The sequence below is a fragment of the Scyliorhinus canicula genome, chromosome 12 (assembly GCF_902713615.1).
Source record: "Scyliorhinus canicula chromosome 12, sScyCan1.1, whole genome shotgun sequence".
Taxonomy (NCBI): Eukaryota; Metazoa; Chordata; class Chondrichthyes; order Carcharhiniformes; family Scyliorhinidae; genus Scyliorhinus; species Scyliorhinus canicula.
This window is the reverse complement of record NC_052157.1, coordinates 48,943,515-48,960,957: the sequence shown is the minus strand read 5'-3', so window position 1 is coordinate 48,960,957 and position 17,443 is coordinate 48,943,515. Positions and strand designations below refer to the sequence as shown.

Sequence of the window (17,443 nt, the reverse complement as noted above, 5' to 3'; positions counted from 1 at the left end):
TGCGCTACTGTGCTGCCCCCAAAACTTGAATAACTAAATAAGATAACAATTAGTGAACGAAGCTGGGAAGGCAAAGCAGTAAAGAAAAAGTGAATCTAAGGGCAGAATCCGGTGGTTAAAAGACAGAGAGCAGAGTGCAAGTTTACATCTAAAGAAATCTAAACAGCTGTTTGGTCTGTACAGTTGGGTAGGTACTTACGACTACTACTGGTTATAATTGTTAAGATATCATTCTGTGATTCATTGTTTGTAAGAAATATATTCTATAATAACAAAAAGCAGAGAAGAAGGGCCCTAGTTGATATTGATTGATATTAAAAGGATTAATTTAACTTAAAAGGGCTAAGACATGGCAGCAGAACTCCAAGCCGTCTGCTCTTCTTGCTCCATGTGGGAGACAAAGAACGCTTCCAGTTCTCAGGACCAGCATGTGTGCAGGAAGTGTCTCCAGCTGCAGCTCCTGGAAGAGCACCCTACCTGAGCCCACGGTCCAACCCTATCCCCGTAACTCCACCTAACCTTTAGACACTAAAAGGCAATTTTAAATGGTCAATCCACCTAACCTGCACATCTTTGGACTGGTTAGTTGGAATGGTTGGTTTAGATCCAAAAGGACTTAGAAGTATCTACTGAAGCAGAGTCCAAAGGCTCTTTCAAATTCCATTCACATGACACAGAGTTGAAATGAAGACCTATTTCCTTTCTTAAAGGGAAATTGCAAAATAAAAACATATTAAAGAGTGTGGAGAATGAGCAGGACAGTGGTTTCAAATTAGGTAGGAGATCAAACTTCAAGGGGAATGAGCAGGAGAGCTGAATCACATTGGGTGGCTTACATGCATTAAAATGTCTGCATTAATAGAACAGATCAAATGGCCTCATTTTGCGCTGGAACATTCTCTAATTCTTACAAAACTGAAAAAAGTGGACAAATGGAGAGAGAGAGGGAAAGAGAGAGAGAGCGAGAGAGAGAGAATTAATTAGAGGGAGCAACATGGAGAGATAAAAAGTGGGGAAGCTCAAGTCAGGAAATTTCCCAACTTGTCAAATGTGCCACGGACTACAAGGACCCATTAGATCCAATTTCCAGTGCAGAGGAACATGGTGGGTTGAGGTCAGGCCTGCTGACCCCGGAAGTAGATCCTAGCTGGCCGTGTGAACAAGCAGGTGCCAAGGTGGGCTGATTAGACACTGTCAAGCCCGCTAGTCCTCACCCTCCCAACAGCTCCTCAATCCCCATCCTTCCCATAGCCACTCAGACTCTTCCAATGTCACGTCCATGCCAACTGATGCCCATCACCCACATGCCTCCTTATACCTGGCATGCTATCTCAGAATCACCCACCTAGTATCCAACCTGGATTGACCTCGGAGCTATGTGGAGCTGATAAGAAAAATAAACATCTAACCATCTAATACAGCTATCACTTATGCACAATTGTTACTGAAAAAACTCCAATTCAAGAAATCCAACCAAAGCTTTTAAATCTCCTCAAATGGTTAATCTATAAAAGCAAATAAAGGTCTATTCAGACTTCAAAAAGATAGCTAATTCTCGAATAGCCGCCTTACAAGGTCAATCAAACTCCAAACTCACGGCTGAAATAATTGTAGCTTTTGAAACGTAACAAGCATTCATAACAATGTAAGAAGAGCCCTTGCAAAATGTCACGACCAGAGAGGAATCATTTTCGACCTACACCCTGTCAATCAAAGCAGCTGAGCAGAGGCTTTTTTAAGTTTAACTTTAACAGTTAAAGTCTATTTTTTCTCATGTTTAAGGAATGGGAGGACAGCACAGTGGTGCAGTGGTTAGCAGTGCTGCCTCACGGCGCTTAGGCCCCAGGTTCGATTCCGGCTCTGGGTCACTGTCTGTGTGGAGTTTGCACATTCTCCCTGTGTTTGCGTGGGTTTATCCCCCACAACCCAAAGATGTGCAGGGTAGGTGGATTGGCCACGTTAAATTGCCCCTTAATTGGAAAAAATGAATTGCACACTCTAAATTTTTGTTTTAAGAAAAAAAAAATGTTTAAGGAATGGGGATATTTGACTTGGGGGGGTTGGGTTTCTAGTGTTGTTGCTGGGTGGAGGGTAAAGGGGGGGGGAGCTGCTTTGCTGACAGGGGAGGAACTGTTACTCGGGGACAAATGGGAGGTGGGAACGGCGAATGCCCGAGGGGGGGCTTGAGGAAGCGGAGGGCGCGAGCTAGAGGCTGGCCGAAAAAGGGCGATGGCTAGTCGGCAGGGTGTGGGGGGACCAGGAAACCCCCCAACCAGGTTGGGGAGGGGGGGGGGGAACAGGAAGCCCCCAACCAGGCTGATTACATGGAACGTCAGAGGGTTGACTGGGCCGGTCAAGAGGGCTCGCGTGTTTGCTCATTTGAGGGGGCTGAAGGCGGACTTGGCAATGCTATAAGAGACACACCTAAAGGTTACAGACCAGACTAGATTGAGAAAGGGGTGGGTTAGCCAAGTATTCCACTCAGGGCTGGACTCAAAGACCAGGGGAGTAGCGATCTTGATCAACAAACAGGTGGCATTTGAGGCAGGGAGAATCGTGTCAGACAAGGGGGTAGGTACATAATGGTGAGTGGGAAGCTGGAGGGGGTGCGGGTGGGACTCATGAACATATATGCTCCGAATTGGGACGGTGTGGAATTTATGATGCGGGTGTTGGGTAAGATCCGAGACTTAGAGTCACATTATGTGATCATGGGAGGAGATTTTAACACAGTCACTGATCCGGAATTGGACCAGTCAAAATCCAGGACAGTGAGGAGGCCGGCTGCGGCAAAGAAATTGAAGAGGTTTATGGAACAGATGCGGGGAGTAGACCCACGGAGGTTTGCATGGCCAAGGGCGAAGGAGTTTTCTTTTTTCTCACATGTCCACAAGGTATACTCTTGCATCAACTTTTTTGATCTGAGCAGGGCGCTAATAACGGAGGTGGTGGATACAGAGTACTCGGCAATCGCAGTGTCGGATCATACCCCACATTGGGTGGATCTACGGGTTAAGCGTAGAGACTGGATGTGGGGTTGCTAGCGAATGAAGCGATCTGTGGGCGGGTTAACAAATCCATCCAGAACTACCTGGAAACAAATGATACGGGGGAGGTCTCTGCAGTGACGGTTTGGGAAGCTTTGAAGGCAGTGGTCAGAGGAGAATTAATCTCGACACGGGCCCACAGAGAAAAGGCGGAACGGGCTGAGAGGGATAGGTTAGTGGAGGAGATACTCCAGGTGGACAGGAGATACTCGGAGGCCCCGGACGCGGGGCAACTGAGAGAACGGTGGAGGTTACAGGCGGAGTTTGGGCTGTTGACCACAGGAAAAGTGGTGGAACAGTTGAGGAAGGCAAGGGGGACGATTTATGAGTACAGGGAAAAGGCAAGCAGAATGTTAGCGCACCAGTTCAGGAAAAGGGAGGCAGCCAGGGAGATAGGTAAAGAGTAGAGGCAGGAATACTGTCCTGGACCCAGTGGGGGTGAATGGGGTGTTTAAGGACTTTTATAGTAAATTATATGAGTCGGAACCCCAGGCTGGAGTGGAGGGGATGAGGCAATTTTTGGATCAGTTGAGGTTTCCAAGGATAGATGAGGATTGTGTGGAAGGGCTGGGAGCCCCAATTAAGATTGAGGAAATAATTGAGGGGCTGGAGGGCATGCAGTCGGGCAAGGCCCCGGAGCCTGACAGCTACCCGGTGGAATTCTAGAAGAAGTTTTCAGAGATATTGAGCCCGCTGCTGGAGAGGACATTTAACAAAGCAAGAGATAAGGGAGGCCTCCCCCCAACAATGTTGCAGGCCTCGATTTCATTGATCTTGAAACAGGAGAAAGATCCGGAGCAATGCGGGTCATACAAGCCAATTTCTCTACTGAATGTGGATGCCAAATTGCTGGCTAAGATACTGGTCACAAGGATAGAGGATTGTGTTCCGGGGGTGATAGGGGAATACCAGACGGGATTTGTAAAAGGCAGACAACTCAAGGCCAATGTTCAAAGGCTTTTGAATGTTATTATGATGCCTTCAGAAGGAGAGGAGGTGGAGGTGGTGGTAGCGATGGATGCGGAGAAGTCTTTTGATCGGGTGGAATGGAATTACATGTGGGAGGCGCTGGGAAGGTTTGGGTTTGGTGAGGGCTTTATTGACTGGGTGTGGTTGGTCTATCAGGCACCAATAGCGAGTGTGCGTGCGAACCGGCTGAGGTCGGGGTATTTTAAACTACAACGAGGGACGAGGCAAGGGTGCCCCCTCTCCCTATTACTGTTTTCTCTGGCCATAGAGCCATTGGCCATGGCATTAAGAGCCTCTAGGAACAGGAAAGGGCTGGTTCAGGGGAGGTGGAGCACCGGGTTTCCCTTTACGCAGATGACCTGCTCTTGTATATTTCAGACCCGTTGGCGGGAATGGGGGAAGTAATGCGAATCCTGGAGGAATTTGGCAATTTTTCGGAGTATAAATTGAATATGGGGAAAAGCGAGATGTTCGCGATCCAGACAAGAGGACAGGAGAAGAGACTGGGAGAGCTGCCGCTTAAAATGGTAGGAAAGAGTTTTCGGTATCTGGGAATCCAGGTGGCCCGAGAATGGGAGGCACTGCACAAGTTAAACCTACCCTGGCTGGTAGAACAAATGGAAGGGGACTTTAAGAGATGGGACATGCTCCTGCTATCACTGGCGGGGAGTGTACAGACCGTGAAAATGACGGTCCTCCCCAGGTTTCTGTTTGTCTTTCAGTGTCTCCCCATCTTCATCCCAAAGGAATTTTTCAAGCAGATGAATAAGATTATTTTGGGCTTTGTGTGGGCGGGTAAAACCCCCACAAGTGAAGAAAGTGTTGCTGGAGCGCAGTCGGGGAGAGGGTGGGTTGGCGCTGCCGAACTTCTGCAATTACTACGGGGCGGCTAACGTAGCCATGATTAGGAAGTGGGTAGTGGGGGAGGGGTCGGTGTGGGAGCGGATGGAGGTGGCGTCATGCACACACCAGTTTGGGAGCACTGATAACTGCACCTCTTCCATTCTTGCCGGCCCGATACTCCACAAGTCCGGTGGTGGTGGCGAATGTGAGAACCTGGGGGCAATGGAGGAGATATAAGAGAGTGGAGGGAGCATCGGTTTGGACCCCGATTTATAATAATCATCGATTTGTACCGGGTAGGCTGGATGGTGGGTTCCGAAAAATGGCAAAGGGCAGGAATTAGAAGGATGGGGAATCTATTTATAAATGGGAGCTTTCCCAGATTGAAAGCCTTGGGAGGATAAATTTGAATTGCCAGCAGGGAACGGTTTAGGTATTTGCAGATGCAAAACTTCCTGAGAAAGCAGGTTCTGGCCTTTCTGCTGCTGCCGCCACTGGGAGTACAGGATAGAGTAGTCTCCAGTACCTAGGTGGGAGAGGGGAAGGTTTCAGATATTTACCAGAAGCTTTCGGAGGCGGAGGAAACTCCGGTGGAGAAGCTTAAGGGCAAGTGGGAGGACGAGCTAGGAGGAAAGATAGAGGCGGGGCTATGGGCAGATGCTCTAAGCAGGGTTAATACCTCTTCATCATGTGCCAGGCTTAGCCTGATACAATTTAAGGTAGTCCACCGGGCACACATGACAGTGGCTAGGAAGAGCAAGTTATTCGGGGGAGAGGATAGGTGTACGAGGTGCGCGGGAAGCCCAGCAAATCATGACATGTTTTGTGCATGCCCGAAGCTTGGAGGGTGTTGGCAGGGTTTTGCTAAGGCAATGTCCACATGGTACTAAAAACATGGGTGGTGCCAAGTACGGAGGTAGCGATCTTTGGAGTGTCGGAAGAGCCGGGAGTTCAGGGGGCGAAAGAGGCTGACGTCTTGGCCTTTGCCTCCCCGGTAGCCCGGAGATGGATCTTGTTAATGTAGAGGGACTCGAACCTCCGAGTGTAGAGACCTGGGTTAGTGACATAGCTGGGTTTCTCAGTCTCGAGAAGATAAAGTTTGCCTTAAGAGGGTCAATGGTTGGGTTCACCCGGAGGTGGCAGCCGTCGTAGTTTCCTGGGGAAAATTAAAATGTCAGTGGGGGGGGGGGGGGGCGGGGGGATTGTTGTTTTATGGTTGGGGTTTATGAAGATTGGGATGGGGGTGGTAATGTTTATTATAACACGTTTAGGTCATTGTTATTATTATAAAAAAATTCAAATACCTTAATAAAAATATATTTTTTTAAAAGGAATGGGGATATAAAATCTTCAGATCATGACACTTGAACAGACCTTCAGGATCATGTACATTCACTCCATCAATTTGCAACTCCTTTACTGTGGGTTAAGGCTCTTGCAACAGCCAAAGTAAGATATTTTTGTCCTCAGCACTAAATATAAATGATGCTGCTATGTTTACATTTCCCTCCTATGTGGTTCAGACCCTGCCTCCTGTCATAATATACACACAAGTATATGATGGTGCACAGACAGGCATTGACTGATACACAGGATGACCAATGAACACACAGAACATAGCAGCCAATCACCAGACAGGACACGACCACTATAAAGCCAGAGGGCACTAGTTTTCCCACTCTCTTGGGATCCAGCCTCTGAGACAGTCAGAGCAACAACTAGAACATAAACCATGTGGTAATAAGATAGTCTGGCCAGGTTAGCCTGAGGTCTCCAGTCAACTCAGCATAGTGTCAATCCACAGTTAAAGTATGTATGATAGTTAAGAGTTCAATAAAATCGAGTTGCATTTCTTCAAGTGTTGGAAGCCTGTCTCTCTCACTACTGCAGTAAACACAGTCCTCGCAGACCCAGCTTACCCAACACATCATGGTACCAGTGAGTCATGCTCGAGTTTGATGGACCTACCTTGAGATAGTCTGCCTTTGACCAGCGATCGGCCATCGGTAACATGGACAGCGTCCGCCCTCCCCTGCCACTCCGCATCGCCGGCAAACTGGAAGATTTTCAAGCAGAAGTTCCAGCTGTATCTTGAAGCCACCGACCTCAAAGCCGCATCGGATGCCAGGAAAATTGCTCTCTTCCTCTCTACAGCCGGGGACCACGCTATCCACATCTTTAACTCCCTCACCTTTGCTGAAGGCGAGGACAAGACAATGTTTAAAACAGTCCTGCTGAAGTTCGACAGCCACTGTGACATCAAAGTCAACGAGAGCTTTGAACGCTATGTGTTCCAGCAGCGGCTTCAGGGGAAGGATGAACATTTTCAGTCCTTCTTAACCCATCTCCGTATCCTCGCGCAGTCCTGCAACTACGGCTCCACTTCTGACTCCATGATCCGTGACCAGATCATTTTCGGATTTCACTCCGATCCCCTTCCCCAGCAGCTCCTTAAAGTTAAGCAGCTCACTCTTACCATTGAGTCCTGCGTCTTACATGAGCACACTAATAACCGGTACTCCCATATCAAGGCGGCAGAGACGGCACGGCAAGGCCCCCACGATGCGGAGCAGGCGCAGGCCGTAAAACAGCTCCAGGGCCTGAGTCTGGATGAAGGCGGCCATTTCGCGCACTTTTCCGGGGCTCCTGCGCATGCGCATAATGACCAAGGGGACGGCGAGGCCGACGACCGAATTGCGCAGGGGCGCACATCGTTCAACCACACCGTGCATGTGCGGTGGTGCACGGAGCGTCCTGACATCGGCGCCATGACGTGCAACAACTGTAGCTCCGCCCATTTAAAGCGGCAATGTCCTGCAAAATCTCGACGCTGTCTCCAGTGTGGCAAGCTTGGCCACTACGCAGCCCTGTGAAGATCTGCTCAACTGCCCAACACACAGCAATCCCAGCCGCAGCACAGGAACGTCCGTTCAGTACAGCAACCCGTTGTAGACTCCGACTCCAACATGGTTCCAGATCCCGACACCGAGGGCCTCACATCCCCATTCCGGGTGGGCATCATCATCAAGCATACGATGCTTTCCGCCAAAAAGATGAAACAATTCCCAGTGATGAGCATTGATACAGACGACGAGTGGTGTGCCACCCTTACGGTCAACAAGGCTCGCATACGCTTCAGGCTGGACACCGGCACTTCAGCGAACCTCATTTCAAAGTCTGATCTTGATACCATCCGCGTCAAGCCGAGCGTTCTTCCACCGGCCTGCCAGCTTCCCGACTACAATGGCAATGCCATTGCTGCCAGTGGCTCATGCCAGCTTGCAGTATCCCATCGTTCTTCAAAAGCAACCCTGCGCTTTGAAATTGTAGGATCCAACATAGCTTCCTTGCTCAGTGCTCAGGCCTGCAAAATCTTGCATCCTGTGCAGCGGGTTCACACCATGTCGTCTGCTGGCCTGTCCCCATCACAGCTGCTCATGAAAAGTGAATAAAACTGAAAGTAAACTGTTACCAGCAGTATATGTTTAAGAAATCAATTTCCTTCAACACGGAACAATCTCTGGAAATTTTCATTGTTATATCAGGCACTAGACCCTGACTTATTTACTTAGATGTAGTTCCTCTGGTTCTGTGTGGAACAATGGACGGCAAGACTCTGTTACCAGCCCCAGTCTATCACAACTTCTTTCAATCCAACCAAGGTAGTGTCCTACTCTCGAAGGTCCTCCTCAAATTGTACTACACCAAGTCTTCTTTGCTCGGCCCCACTCTTTTTCCATTTGGCGGTGTCCATTCTACTGAAGCACTGCAGGGTGCATATTCAGGATACAAAATAAGTATCCGGTCAATCTCAGTCATCTCTCTCCGTCACGATGTCCCGAGACGTTTCTGACCAGTTCTCTGTAACACTTTTTCATTGGTGATGTCGCTTCTCCATATGATTGCCAGTATCTTACGTAGGCAACATTGGTAAAAGGGTTTCCTCCCACAGTCCAAAGATGTGCGGGTTAGGTGGATTGGCCATGCTAAATTGCCCGTAGTGTCCTAAAAAGTAAGGTTGGGGGGGGGGGGGGGGGGGGGGGGGGGAGGGGTTGTTGGGTTACGGGTATAAGGTAGATATGTGGGTTTGAGTAGGGTGATCATTGCTCGGCACAACATTGAGGGCCGAAGGGCCTGTTCTGTGCTGTACTGTTCTATGTTATGTTCTATGTCCAATTTAAGAGACGCCTTTGCTGTTCTCTTCCATGTCTTACTGTCACAGTTTGCAGTTGGTATTACTATGGGCATATAGAGTCACAGCTTCATGACCGTGTTGTTGGTGGTGGATTCCAGACCTTGGGCAGCCATTGGAAAACTGATGTGACTTTTCCAAATCTTGTGTCGACATCAATCTGCACATGGCCCTACCTGGAAATGTTGCTTCCAAGTTAGGGCAGGTGGTCAGCGACCTCGATGTTCTGTTGTCTGATAGCGATGGGAGGGCCTTGTTGCCTTCCAATCATCATTGCCTTGGTCTTCTCGCATTTAATGCGTAGACCAACCTCGGTGCCACTATCCTGAAAACCAGTGGTCAAGTCTTGGAGTGCATACAGATCCTCAGGCAACAAGATGATGTGGTTTGCAAAATCCAGATCCATTAATTTGTGGCTTTGTCACAGGACGCCAAAGTTTGCACCCACCATCGCCTTCCTCTTGATGAAATCAATAACCAAGAGGAATTGGAATGGGAAAGTAAACAGAATTGCAATACCTCTGTGAAGATGTTGGAAGGAATCCATGGTGCTTGTCCTGGTTTTGATGCAGCAGCTGGAGTCATGGTATCAGGGTTTGAAGATGTTAACAGACTGTGACGGGATGCACTATTGTCTTGCGATACTAGATTGACTGTCGATGGCTGCTATTTCAAGCCTTCCTGAGATCAATGGATTTGTTTATTGTCGGGTGCACCGAGGTACAGTGAAAAGTATTGTTCTGCGTATAACCCAAACAGATCATTCCATACATGAAAAACATAGGACATACGATAAATACTCAAAGTAAAGACATAGACATCAGGTGAAGTATACGGAGTGTAGTGTTACTCAGTAGAGAAGATGCGTGGAGCGATCAGTTCAGTCCATTAAAGGGTCATTCAGGAGTCTGGTAACCGTGGGAAAGAATCTGTTTTTGAATCTGTTAGTGCGTGTTTTCAGACTTCTATAACAAGTGGCTTCTGATACTCAGGTTTCTGAGTGTAATGACCTGCTCGCAGCATGATCTGCCACCCCAAAAACTTGTTGGTTCTTCATGAAGGTTCTTGTCTGCTTCTGCTTTCAATCTGTTGAGTAACACAAAGCTGAAGAGCTTGCCAGGTGTTGACAGCAGTGATATGCCCCTCCAGTTGTTGCAGTCACTGAGGTTCCCTGTCTTTGGCAGTTGCAGTGATTGTCAAGCTAGACCCAGAAATGAACCAATACATTGGCACCATTTAGGCTCAGTCTAATATTCCATACATTTCCTATTTTAGCTGACACATTGAAGACTAACATGTGGCTCCCCGACCCACAGAATTGTAAATTTCACCTTGCTTTATACTTAAAATTTTGAACTGCAGTTACTTCTTTTCAGCCTGTACTTTTAAGGATGAAGAATGCAGACACTGAAACCATAAGACATAGGAGTAGAAGTAGGCTATTCGGCCCATCGAGTTGCTCTGCCATTCAATGAGATCATGACTGATCTGATGTGATGTGATAATCCTCAACTCCTCTTTCCTGCCTGATCTGTCTATTTCAGCCTTGAATATACATAATGACCCAACCTCTACGGTTCTCTGCGATAAAGAATTCCACAGATTCAATGCCCTCTGAGAGAAAAAAATTCCTCCTCACCTCTGTCTTAAATGAGCGACCCCTTACTCTGAGATTATACCCTCTGGTCCTAAACTCTCCCACAAGGGGAAACAACATCTCAGCACCTACCCTGCCAAGTTCCCAGAGATTCCCATCTGTCTCAATAAGGTCATTCCTCATTTTTCCAAACTCCAATGAGCACAGGCTCATCCTACTCAACCTCTCCTCGTAAGATCCCTCCGTACCTAGGATCAACCTTGTGATCCTTCTCTAGAATGTCTCCAATGTCAGTATATCTTTCCTTCGGTAAGGGGCCAAACTGTTCACAGTATTCCAAGTGTGGTCCAACGAGTGCCTTATATAGTTTAGGCAAGACTTTGCTATTTTTATACTCCATTCGCTTTGAAATAAAGACCAACATTCCGTTTGCCTTTCCTTTTTTTTAAATTTAGAGTACCCACTTCATTTTTTCCAATTAAGGGGAAATTTAGCATGGCCAATCCACCTACCCTGCACATTTTTTGGGTTGTGGGGCGAAACCCACGCAGACACGAGAAGAACGTGCAAACTCCACACAGACAGTGACCCAGGGCCGGGATCGAACCTGGGACCTCGGCGCCGTGAGGCAGCAGGGCTAACCCATTGCGCCACCATGCTGCCCCCGTTTGCCTTTCCTATTGCCTGCTGAACTTGCAGGCCAGCTTTTTGTGATCTCGGCTTGAGGACCCCTAAATCCCTAAGTTCAGGTCACTAAAGTAAATATCATAGAGTCGGAGCACTCACGTGGGAAGGGAAAAATGCACTATAAAAGCTCTTCCCTCTAATTTAAACACAAATAAACATGAACAACCCTAGCTTGTAATCCCATCTGCCCTTCCCTCCCAGCGGAATCAGAATGCAAGATAACCGGCTATTGTACATACAGTTAGAACTCATACACTTTAACATATTAATATTTACATTTATTAGGATCATGAGATAGTGTTAACGCTGAACACAAGTTTTCAGTCACCAATTTGGCAAGCCAACAAACAGCCAAACCCACTTTAAGCTTGGTGAAAATATAACTGAGGAAATGTTCAACTACTGCCTCGAAACACACTGTAGATTTCCAGCAGGTACACTTTCAAAAGGGACTAAAGTTAAAATCCATAAATTAATTGCTTTCTTTCAATTTCTTTACATGGTAATTTTATAAATGACATTTTCCCACAGCTGATGAGGTAAATGTGCCTGTCCTACGAGGAAGTCACACACTTTTAGTCTGTGTTTTAACAGCAGAACTCATTGCTATGGTCTGAGTTGGAAGGGCGCAATCTACCGGCCGCTTTGTGCCTAAAAGGTGCCACAGCCGAGAGATCCCTCTTCTGGGATCTACCCAGCTCGGCACAACTCCCGAGATCTAATGCAGTCTTGCGAGACGTTGCAATCTGAATCCCGTCCACTGTGGGTGGTATCACTATTTTGCAAATCTCTGTCTTGCTCTAATATGCTCTCCCGTGATCTGTCCGATGGGTGGGATCTAACCCCTTCCCCTTGGAGACTTCGGGTGAGGGCCGTTCAGTGTTGGTCTCCACAAACGGGGACCAGACAGAACGGTACTTGTGGGGGTCTCCCAAGGGATTGCAGGCCCCCAGTGCTTGCCCTCTGGATGCACCCTGGCACTGCTGGTGTCTGACCCTGCCAAGGTGCCCAGGTGGCATTGTCAGTTGGCAAGGGCATTGGCAAGGGGCTGGTTTAGCTCAAGGGGCTGGTTTAGCTCACTGGGCTAAATCGCTGGCTTTTAAAGCAGACCAAGCAGGCCAGCAGCATGGTTCGATTCCCATACTAGCCTCCCCGGACAGGCGCCGGAATGTGGCTACTAGGGGCTTTTCACAGTAACTTTATTGAAGCCTACTCGTGACAATAAGCGATTTTCATTTTTCATTTCATTTCATTGTCATGGTGCCAGGCTGGCAGTACCAACGTACCAGGCTGGCATTCTTCCTGCGCCGGCGATTGGGCCAAGGATTGCCCTGTAAGGGTGTGATTGAGCCCAGGGACCCTCTGATAGGTGTGTTGGGGCTTTGGGGGTTCATGGGTTGCACCGGGGGAGGGGGTGTTGAGAGATCAGGCCACTGTTTAAAAATGGCAGCCTGATCTTCCCCTGCAAGGAGGAGTTCTGGCAGGCAGAGTTCCTCGGTGCAGGAAACGGGACTAAGTGTGGACTCGTCGAGATTTCCCGCTGAGCCCCGAATATAACCAGAGTCCTGGTAGATAGCATGGTGTTTCTCAGCACTGCGAGTGCCGGGAAACACCCAGCTAAACACACTCATTATGGGACTATGTTCCCATTTGGTTAGATTGTGCCCACAGTGTTTCCAACCTGGTTGGAGGAGATCACAGAGCAATTTAAACACAAGGATAAGAAATGAGCCCGTGTAAATTAGCAAAGCACATGGATGAGGAGTGAACTAGATTCAATATGACCTAGGAAGCAGGCAGAAGAATTTTGGATCGGTGCGAGTTTAGAGCAAAGCTCTGAAATAGTCAAATTTGTCAGTAATGCAGACAGGGATGAGTGACAGGGAGAGGTGAGCTAATAAAGGGTAGACAGGGAAATGTTACAAAGGTGGGGGATATGGTGTTGAAAACTTATCTCCAGCTCAAATAAGAGGCCCAAGACTGAACATTTCAAAATCCTAACCCTATAAATTCAATATTCACGACCAACCTGTTGTTAAAGCCTCTTCCAGTGAACCATCTTCAGCAGGCTGGCGAATGTTCCAAGATGTTAGTGGAAGTTGCTGGATTGCGTCAGCTGAGCTGAGTTTGATCATGTCCATGTGATTGCTTCGAGTTCTGTAACGGGGAATGAAGCATTCTTTTCCACGCTGGAATACATCTTTAATGATGTCTTCTGTCTGAATTTCATCAGCCATGCTCAAAAAGACAGCAATTCTTTGGCAATTCTGGTACTTGGGGTGAGCTATTAGCTGAAAGAGAATTACAGATGCGTCAGTAGCCCAGTCATTAAGAAGTTATGAAGGTGACCCTTGAGCCTGCTCTGCCACGTAATGAGATCAGAACTGGTCGATGATCTAACTCCATGTACCCACCATTCCCCCATATCCCTGAATCCCTGAATAGGTTTGATTAATTTTTAAAATCTATCAATTGAAGAATGAGAATTGCAAACTTTTAACTCCCTTCTGTGTGTAGAAGTTTCTTAAACTGGGTCTAATGTTTAGATCATGCCCCGGGTTATAACTCTGCATCAAGCAGGAATTGTTTCTCTTCATCTGCCCTATCTGTTCCCCTTAGTATTTTAAAAACACCAAATGAAATCACTTCCGAGCCTCCTAAATTCCAGAGAATATAATCCAGGTTTTCCCATTCTCTCTTCATAACCTTGAAATCCAGGTAAATCTATGTGATACTTCCTCCAAGATTAATATATGCTTCCTTTGATGTGCTGCCTAAAACTCTACACAACGCTACAGGTGTGTTCTAACCGGGGCTTTGTACAGCTGACGATGACTTCTACTCCTCTTATATTCTAATTCTTTGGGTATAAAGCCCAGAATCCCATTTGCCTTTCTGATTATTTTCATTACCTGTTCATGATATCATGATCTAAGTACAAAGCGACACATAGCCCCATTTTCTATACTGAGGAGCTCCGCTCACTGGAACTCCTCAGTGTAGCAAGAAATCAGAACGCCATTTTTAAATGGCATCCCGAATTCCGAAGCCCCCGACAGGACCCCTGACACCCCAAGCCCCAACGCACTACGGGATGATCCCTGCCCTCCCACCCCCCAACATCCACGCTGGGCAACCAATGCTCAATCGCCAGCACACACAAAATGCCAGCTTAGCACCTTAGCAGTGTCAACCTGCCACCCTGGAAGTCCCCCTGCCAGCTGGCAGTGCCATCCTGGGCTCCTTGGGCACCTTGGAAGTGCCAGACTGGCACCCAGGTGGCAGTGCCATCCTGCCCAAAGGACATGCACCTGGGGGCCTCCAATCCCCTGGGAGACCCCCACAAGTGCCGTTCCGGTCTGGTCCTCGTTCATGAAGACCAGTACTGAACGGTGCTCGCACAAGGTCTCTGAGGTGAAGGGGATGAATCCCAAAGCATCAGGTACCTCGGAAATCTGCACATTAGAGTGAGGCTAAGGACGTGATCCAACGGCCACGCTGCGCCCGAAAAACAGCTCATCGCAGCGCAGCATGGCTGATAAAAGCCGGGAGACCTCGCTCCCGGGATCTACCCAGCTCGCAGTGCCTTGCAAGATCGAACGTGATCTTGCGAGACATTGCAATATAAATCCCGCCCATTGTGGGCAGGATCACTTTTTAGCATATCTGCATTCGGCCCACCGTGTCTGTACCTAACCTCCGAAAGAGCACCCTACACAGGCCCATTCCCCTGCCCTATCTCCATAACCCCATCTAACCTGCACATCCTTTTGGATTGCGCGGAGGAAACCGGAACACCCAGAGGAAACCCACACAGACACGGGAAGAACGTGCAAATTCCGCACAGTCACCCGTCAACCAAAGCCGGAATTGAACCCAGATCTCTGGACCTGCGCTAACCACTGTACCACCATGCCATCCTCACCTCACCGTGCCACAATATTAAAACCCTGGGATGGAAACTATCTGATTCTATGGATTTAAAACAATGTTTTCTTCATTACTGTTGTTCTGCTCCATTAGTTTTGGTGAGCTCCTTTCCCCAATTCAATATTTGCTTCCTTGGGATGTCCAGCATGCTAACTTCTTCAGTAATGATAAATACTGAATCAAATTAATTATTCAATGTCAGCCGTTTCCTTATTTTCATCAACAATATCACCATTACCAATAAATAAAATAAGGTCCAATCTACACTGTCAGGTGGACATAAAAGACCCAATGGGTCTTTCTAGATACTGCAGGAGAGTTCACTCTAATCTCCCTGGCCAATGTTTTTCCCTTAACCAACATTACTAAAATAGATCGTCAGATTATTTAACTCAATATTGTTTTTGGGAGCTTGCTATTTCCAAATTGACTGACACATTACCTACCGAACCACTCTGACTTCAAAAGTATCACATTGGCCATAAAACAATTTGAGATGGCCTGAGGTATTAGGAGGCGCTGTATAAATGCAGGGTTTCCTTTTGTTTCTATTGGCAGACATGGGTTACATGGGAGTAAACTGGGAAATGCAAACAGTGATGCTGTTTGATATAGTGCTCATCAACTGATGGAGGAGTAAACCATTCCTGGCAATTGCATCGTGGTCCCTGGAAGGAGCCAGATCTGGGGACAAGCATGAGATTGCCCTTTAAGATGTCACCTCTGAATGGGTCTGAGGGGAGGGGCCTTAGGGGTGGGGCCTGTGAGGGACATGATTGAGAGGTGAGGGCCCCGTGAGGAGGAGGGCTCTGGGAGGGGGCGAGAAGAGCTAGGGGCGGGTCCTGAGGGGTTGGGCAGGAGAAGGACGTGTCTGCGAGGGGGGAGTGAGGGGGTGGGGCCTGTGAGGGGAGGGCCTTGTGAGGGGGCGGGGCTATGAGAGAGCTTGTTAGTGAGGGGTCGGGGTCTGTAAGAGGAGGGGCTGGAATAGTCAGGGGCGGGGCCGAAGAGAGACGGTGTCCCTCGGCCGAAGCTTTTTGGATGGCTTGCGTTGACAAGGCCGCTTTGGTGGAAGGTGCTGGAAATCCTGGCGATCGGCCACGCTCTGCTGTCACTCACCCGCCGGCTCACAATCTCTGTCTGTCTCCGTTTCTCGGCGTCACTCAGAGCTGCCACCCGCCGCTTCATTTCCAGGCGAAGCACTTTCTTGGCGGATCTCAGCGCGGCCATGTTCTCCGGACTGGGTGTGAGCGGCGCAGCCCCAGCTTCCATCAACAGTGGGAACACGCCGAATGTCCCCAGCGCACCTTGACCCCCGCGCCCCGCCCCTATAGTTCTGGCACCGCCCCTTCTCTGGGTCCCGTCCGTAACCCCGCCCCTTTGTCCTGGACCCGCCCCTTTGTCCTGGACCCCGTCCGTGACCCCGCCCCATTTTGTCCTGTCCGCACCCCTTAGACCCCGCTCCCATGACCCTTCTGCAACATATTATTCACCAGAAGCTGACACTCACCCCGAATTAATGCACTGATCAAAGTACAGCACAGCTTCAGGCCCATCGGGCTTCCAAGCCTGCACTGGCCATGCTGCCTGTCGAACATGAAGCCTTCTACATTTCCAAACTCCGTCCCCCTCTATTCCTAACCTATTGATGTATTTGTCAAGACACCCCTTTAGCGTCACTATCGTGCCTGCTTTCACCACCTCCTCCGCCAGCGAGTTCCAGGCACTCACAACCCCCTGTGTAAAAAAACATACCTCTAAACTTTTCCCCTCGCACCTTTTACATAATGTGGAGATGCCGGCGTTGGACTGGGGTGAGCACAGTAAGAAGTCTTACAACACCAGGTTAAAGTCCAACAGGTTTGTTTCAAACACGAGCTTTCGGAGCACGGCTCCCTCTTCAGGTGAATGGAAAGGCTTGTTCCAGAAATGTTTATATAGACACAGTCAGAGATGCCCCGGAATGCGAGCACCTGCAGGCAATCAAATCATCAAAGATGCAGAGAGAGAGGTAACTCCAGGTTAAAGAGGTGTGAATTGTCCCAAGCCAGTTCAGTCGGTAGGCCTCTGCAAGTCCAGGCTTGTTGGTGGGGGCCGAATGTAATGCGACATGAATCCCAGATCCCGGTTGAGTCCGCATTCATGCGTGCGGAACTTAGCTATAAGTTTTTGCTCAGCAAT

The 17,443-nt window shown here is 48.5% G+C and overlaps 1 protein-coding gene across 1 annotated transcript in view; it reads right to left on the bottom strand.

Moving 5' to 3' along the window:
• Window positions 1-16,607, bottom strand: part of mthfs (5,10-methenyltetrahydrofolate synthetase (5-formyltetrahydrofolate cyclo-ligase)) — a 99,157-nt gene extending 82,550 nt beyond the window's left edge. Inside the window, exons 1-2 of the mRNA XM_038813387.1 lie at window positions 16,382-16,607; window positions 13,365-13,626 (exon numbers count right to left, since the gene is read on the bottom strand). Coding sequence (XP_038669315.1) covers window positions 13,365-13,626; window positions 16,382-16,534 — 415 coding nt within the window. The 5' untranslated portion in view covers window positions 16,535-16,607. The remainder of the gene's footprint in view (window positions 1-13,364; window positions 13,627-16,381) is intronic.
• Between the last annotated feature and the right edge of the window lie 836 nt (window positions 16,608-17,443).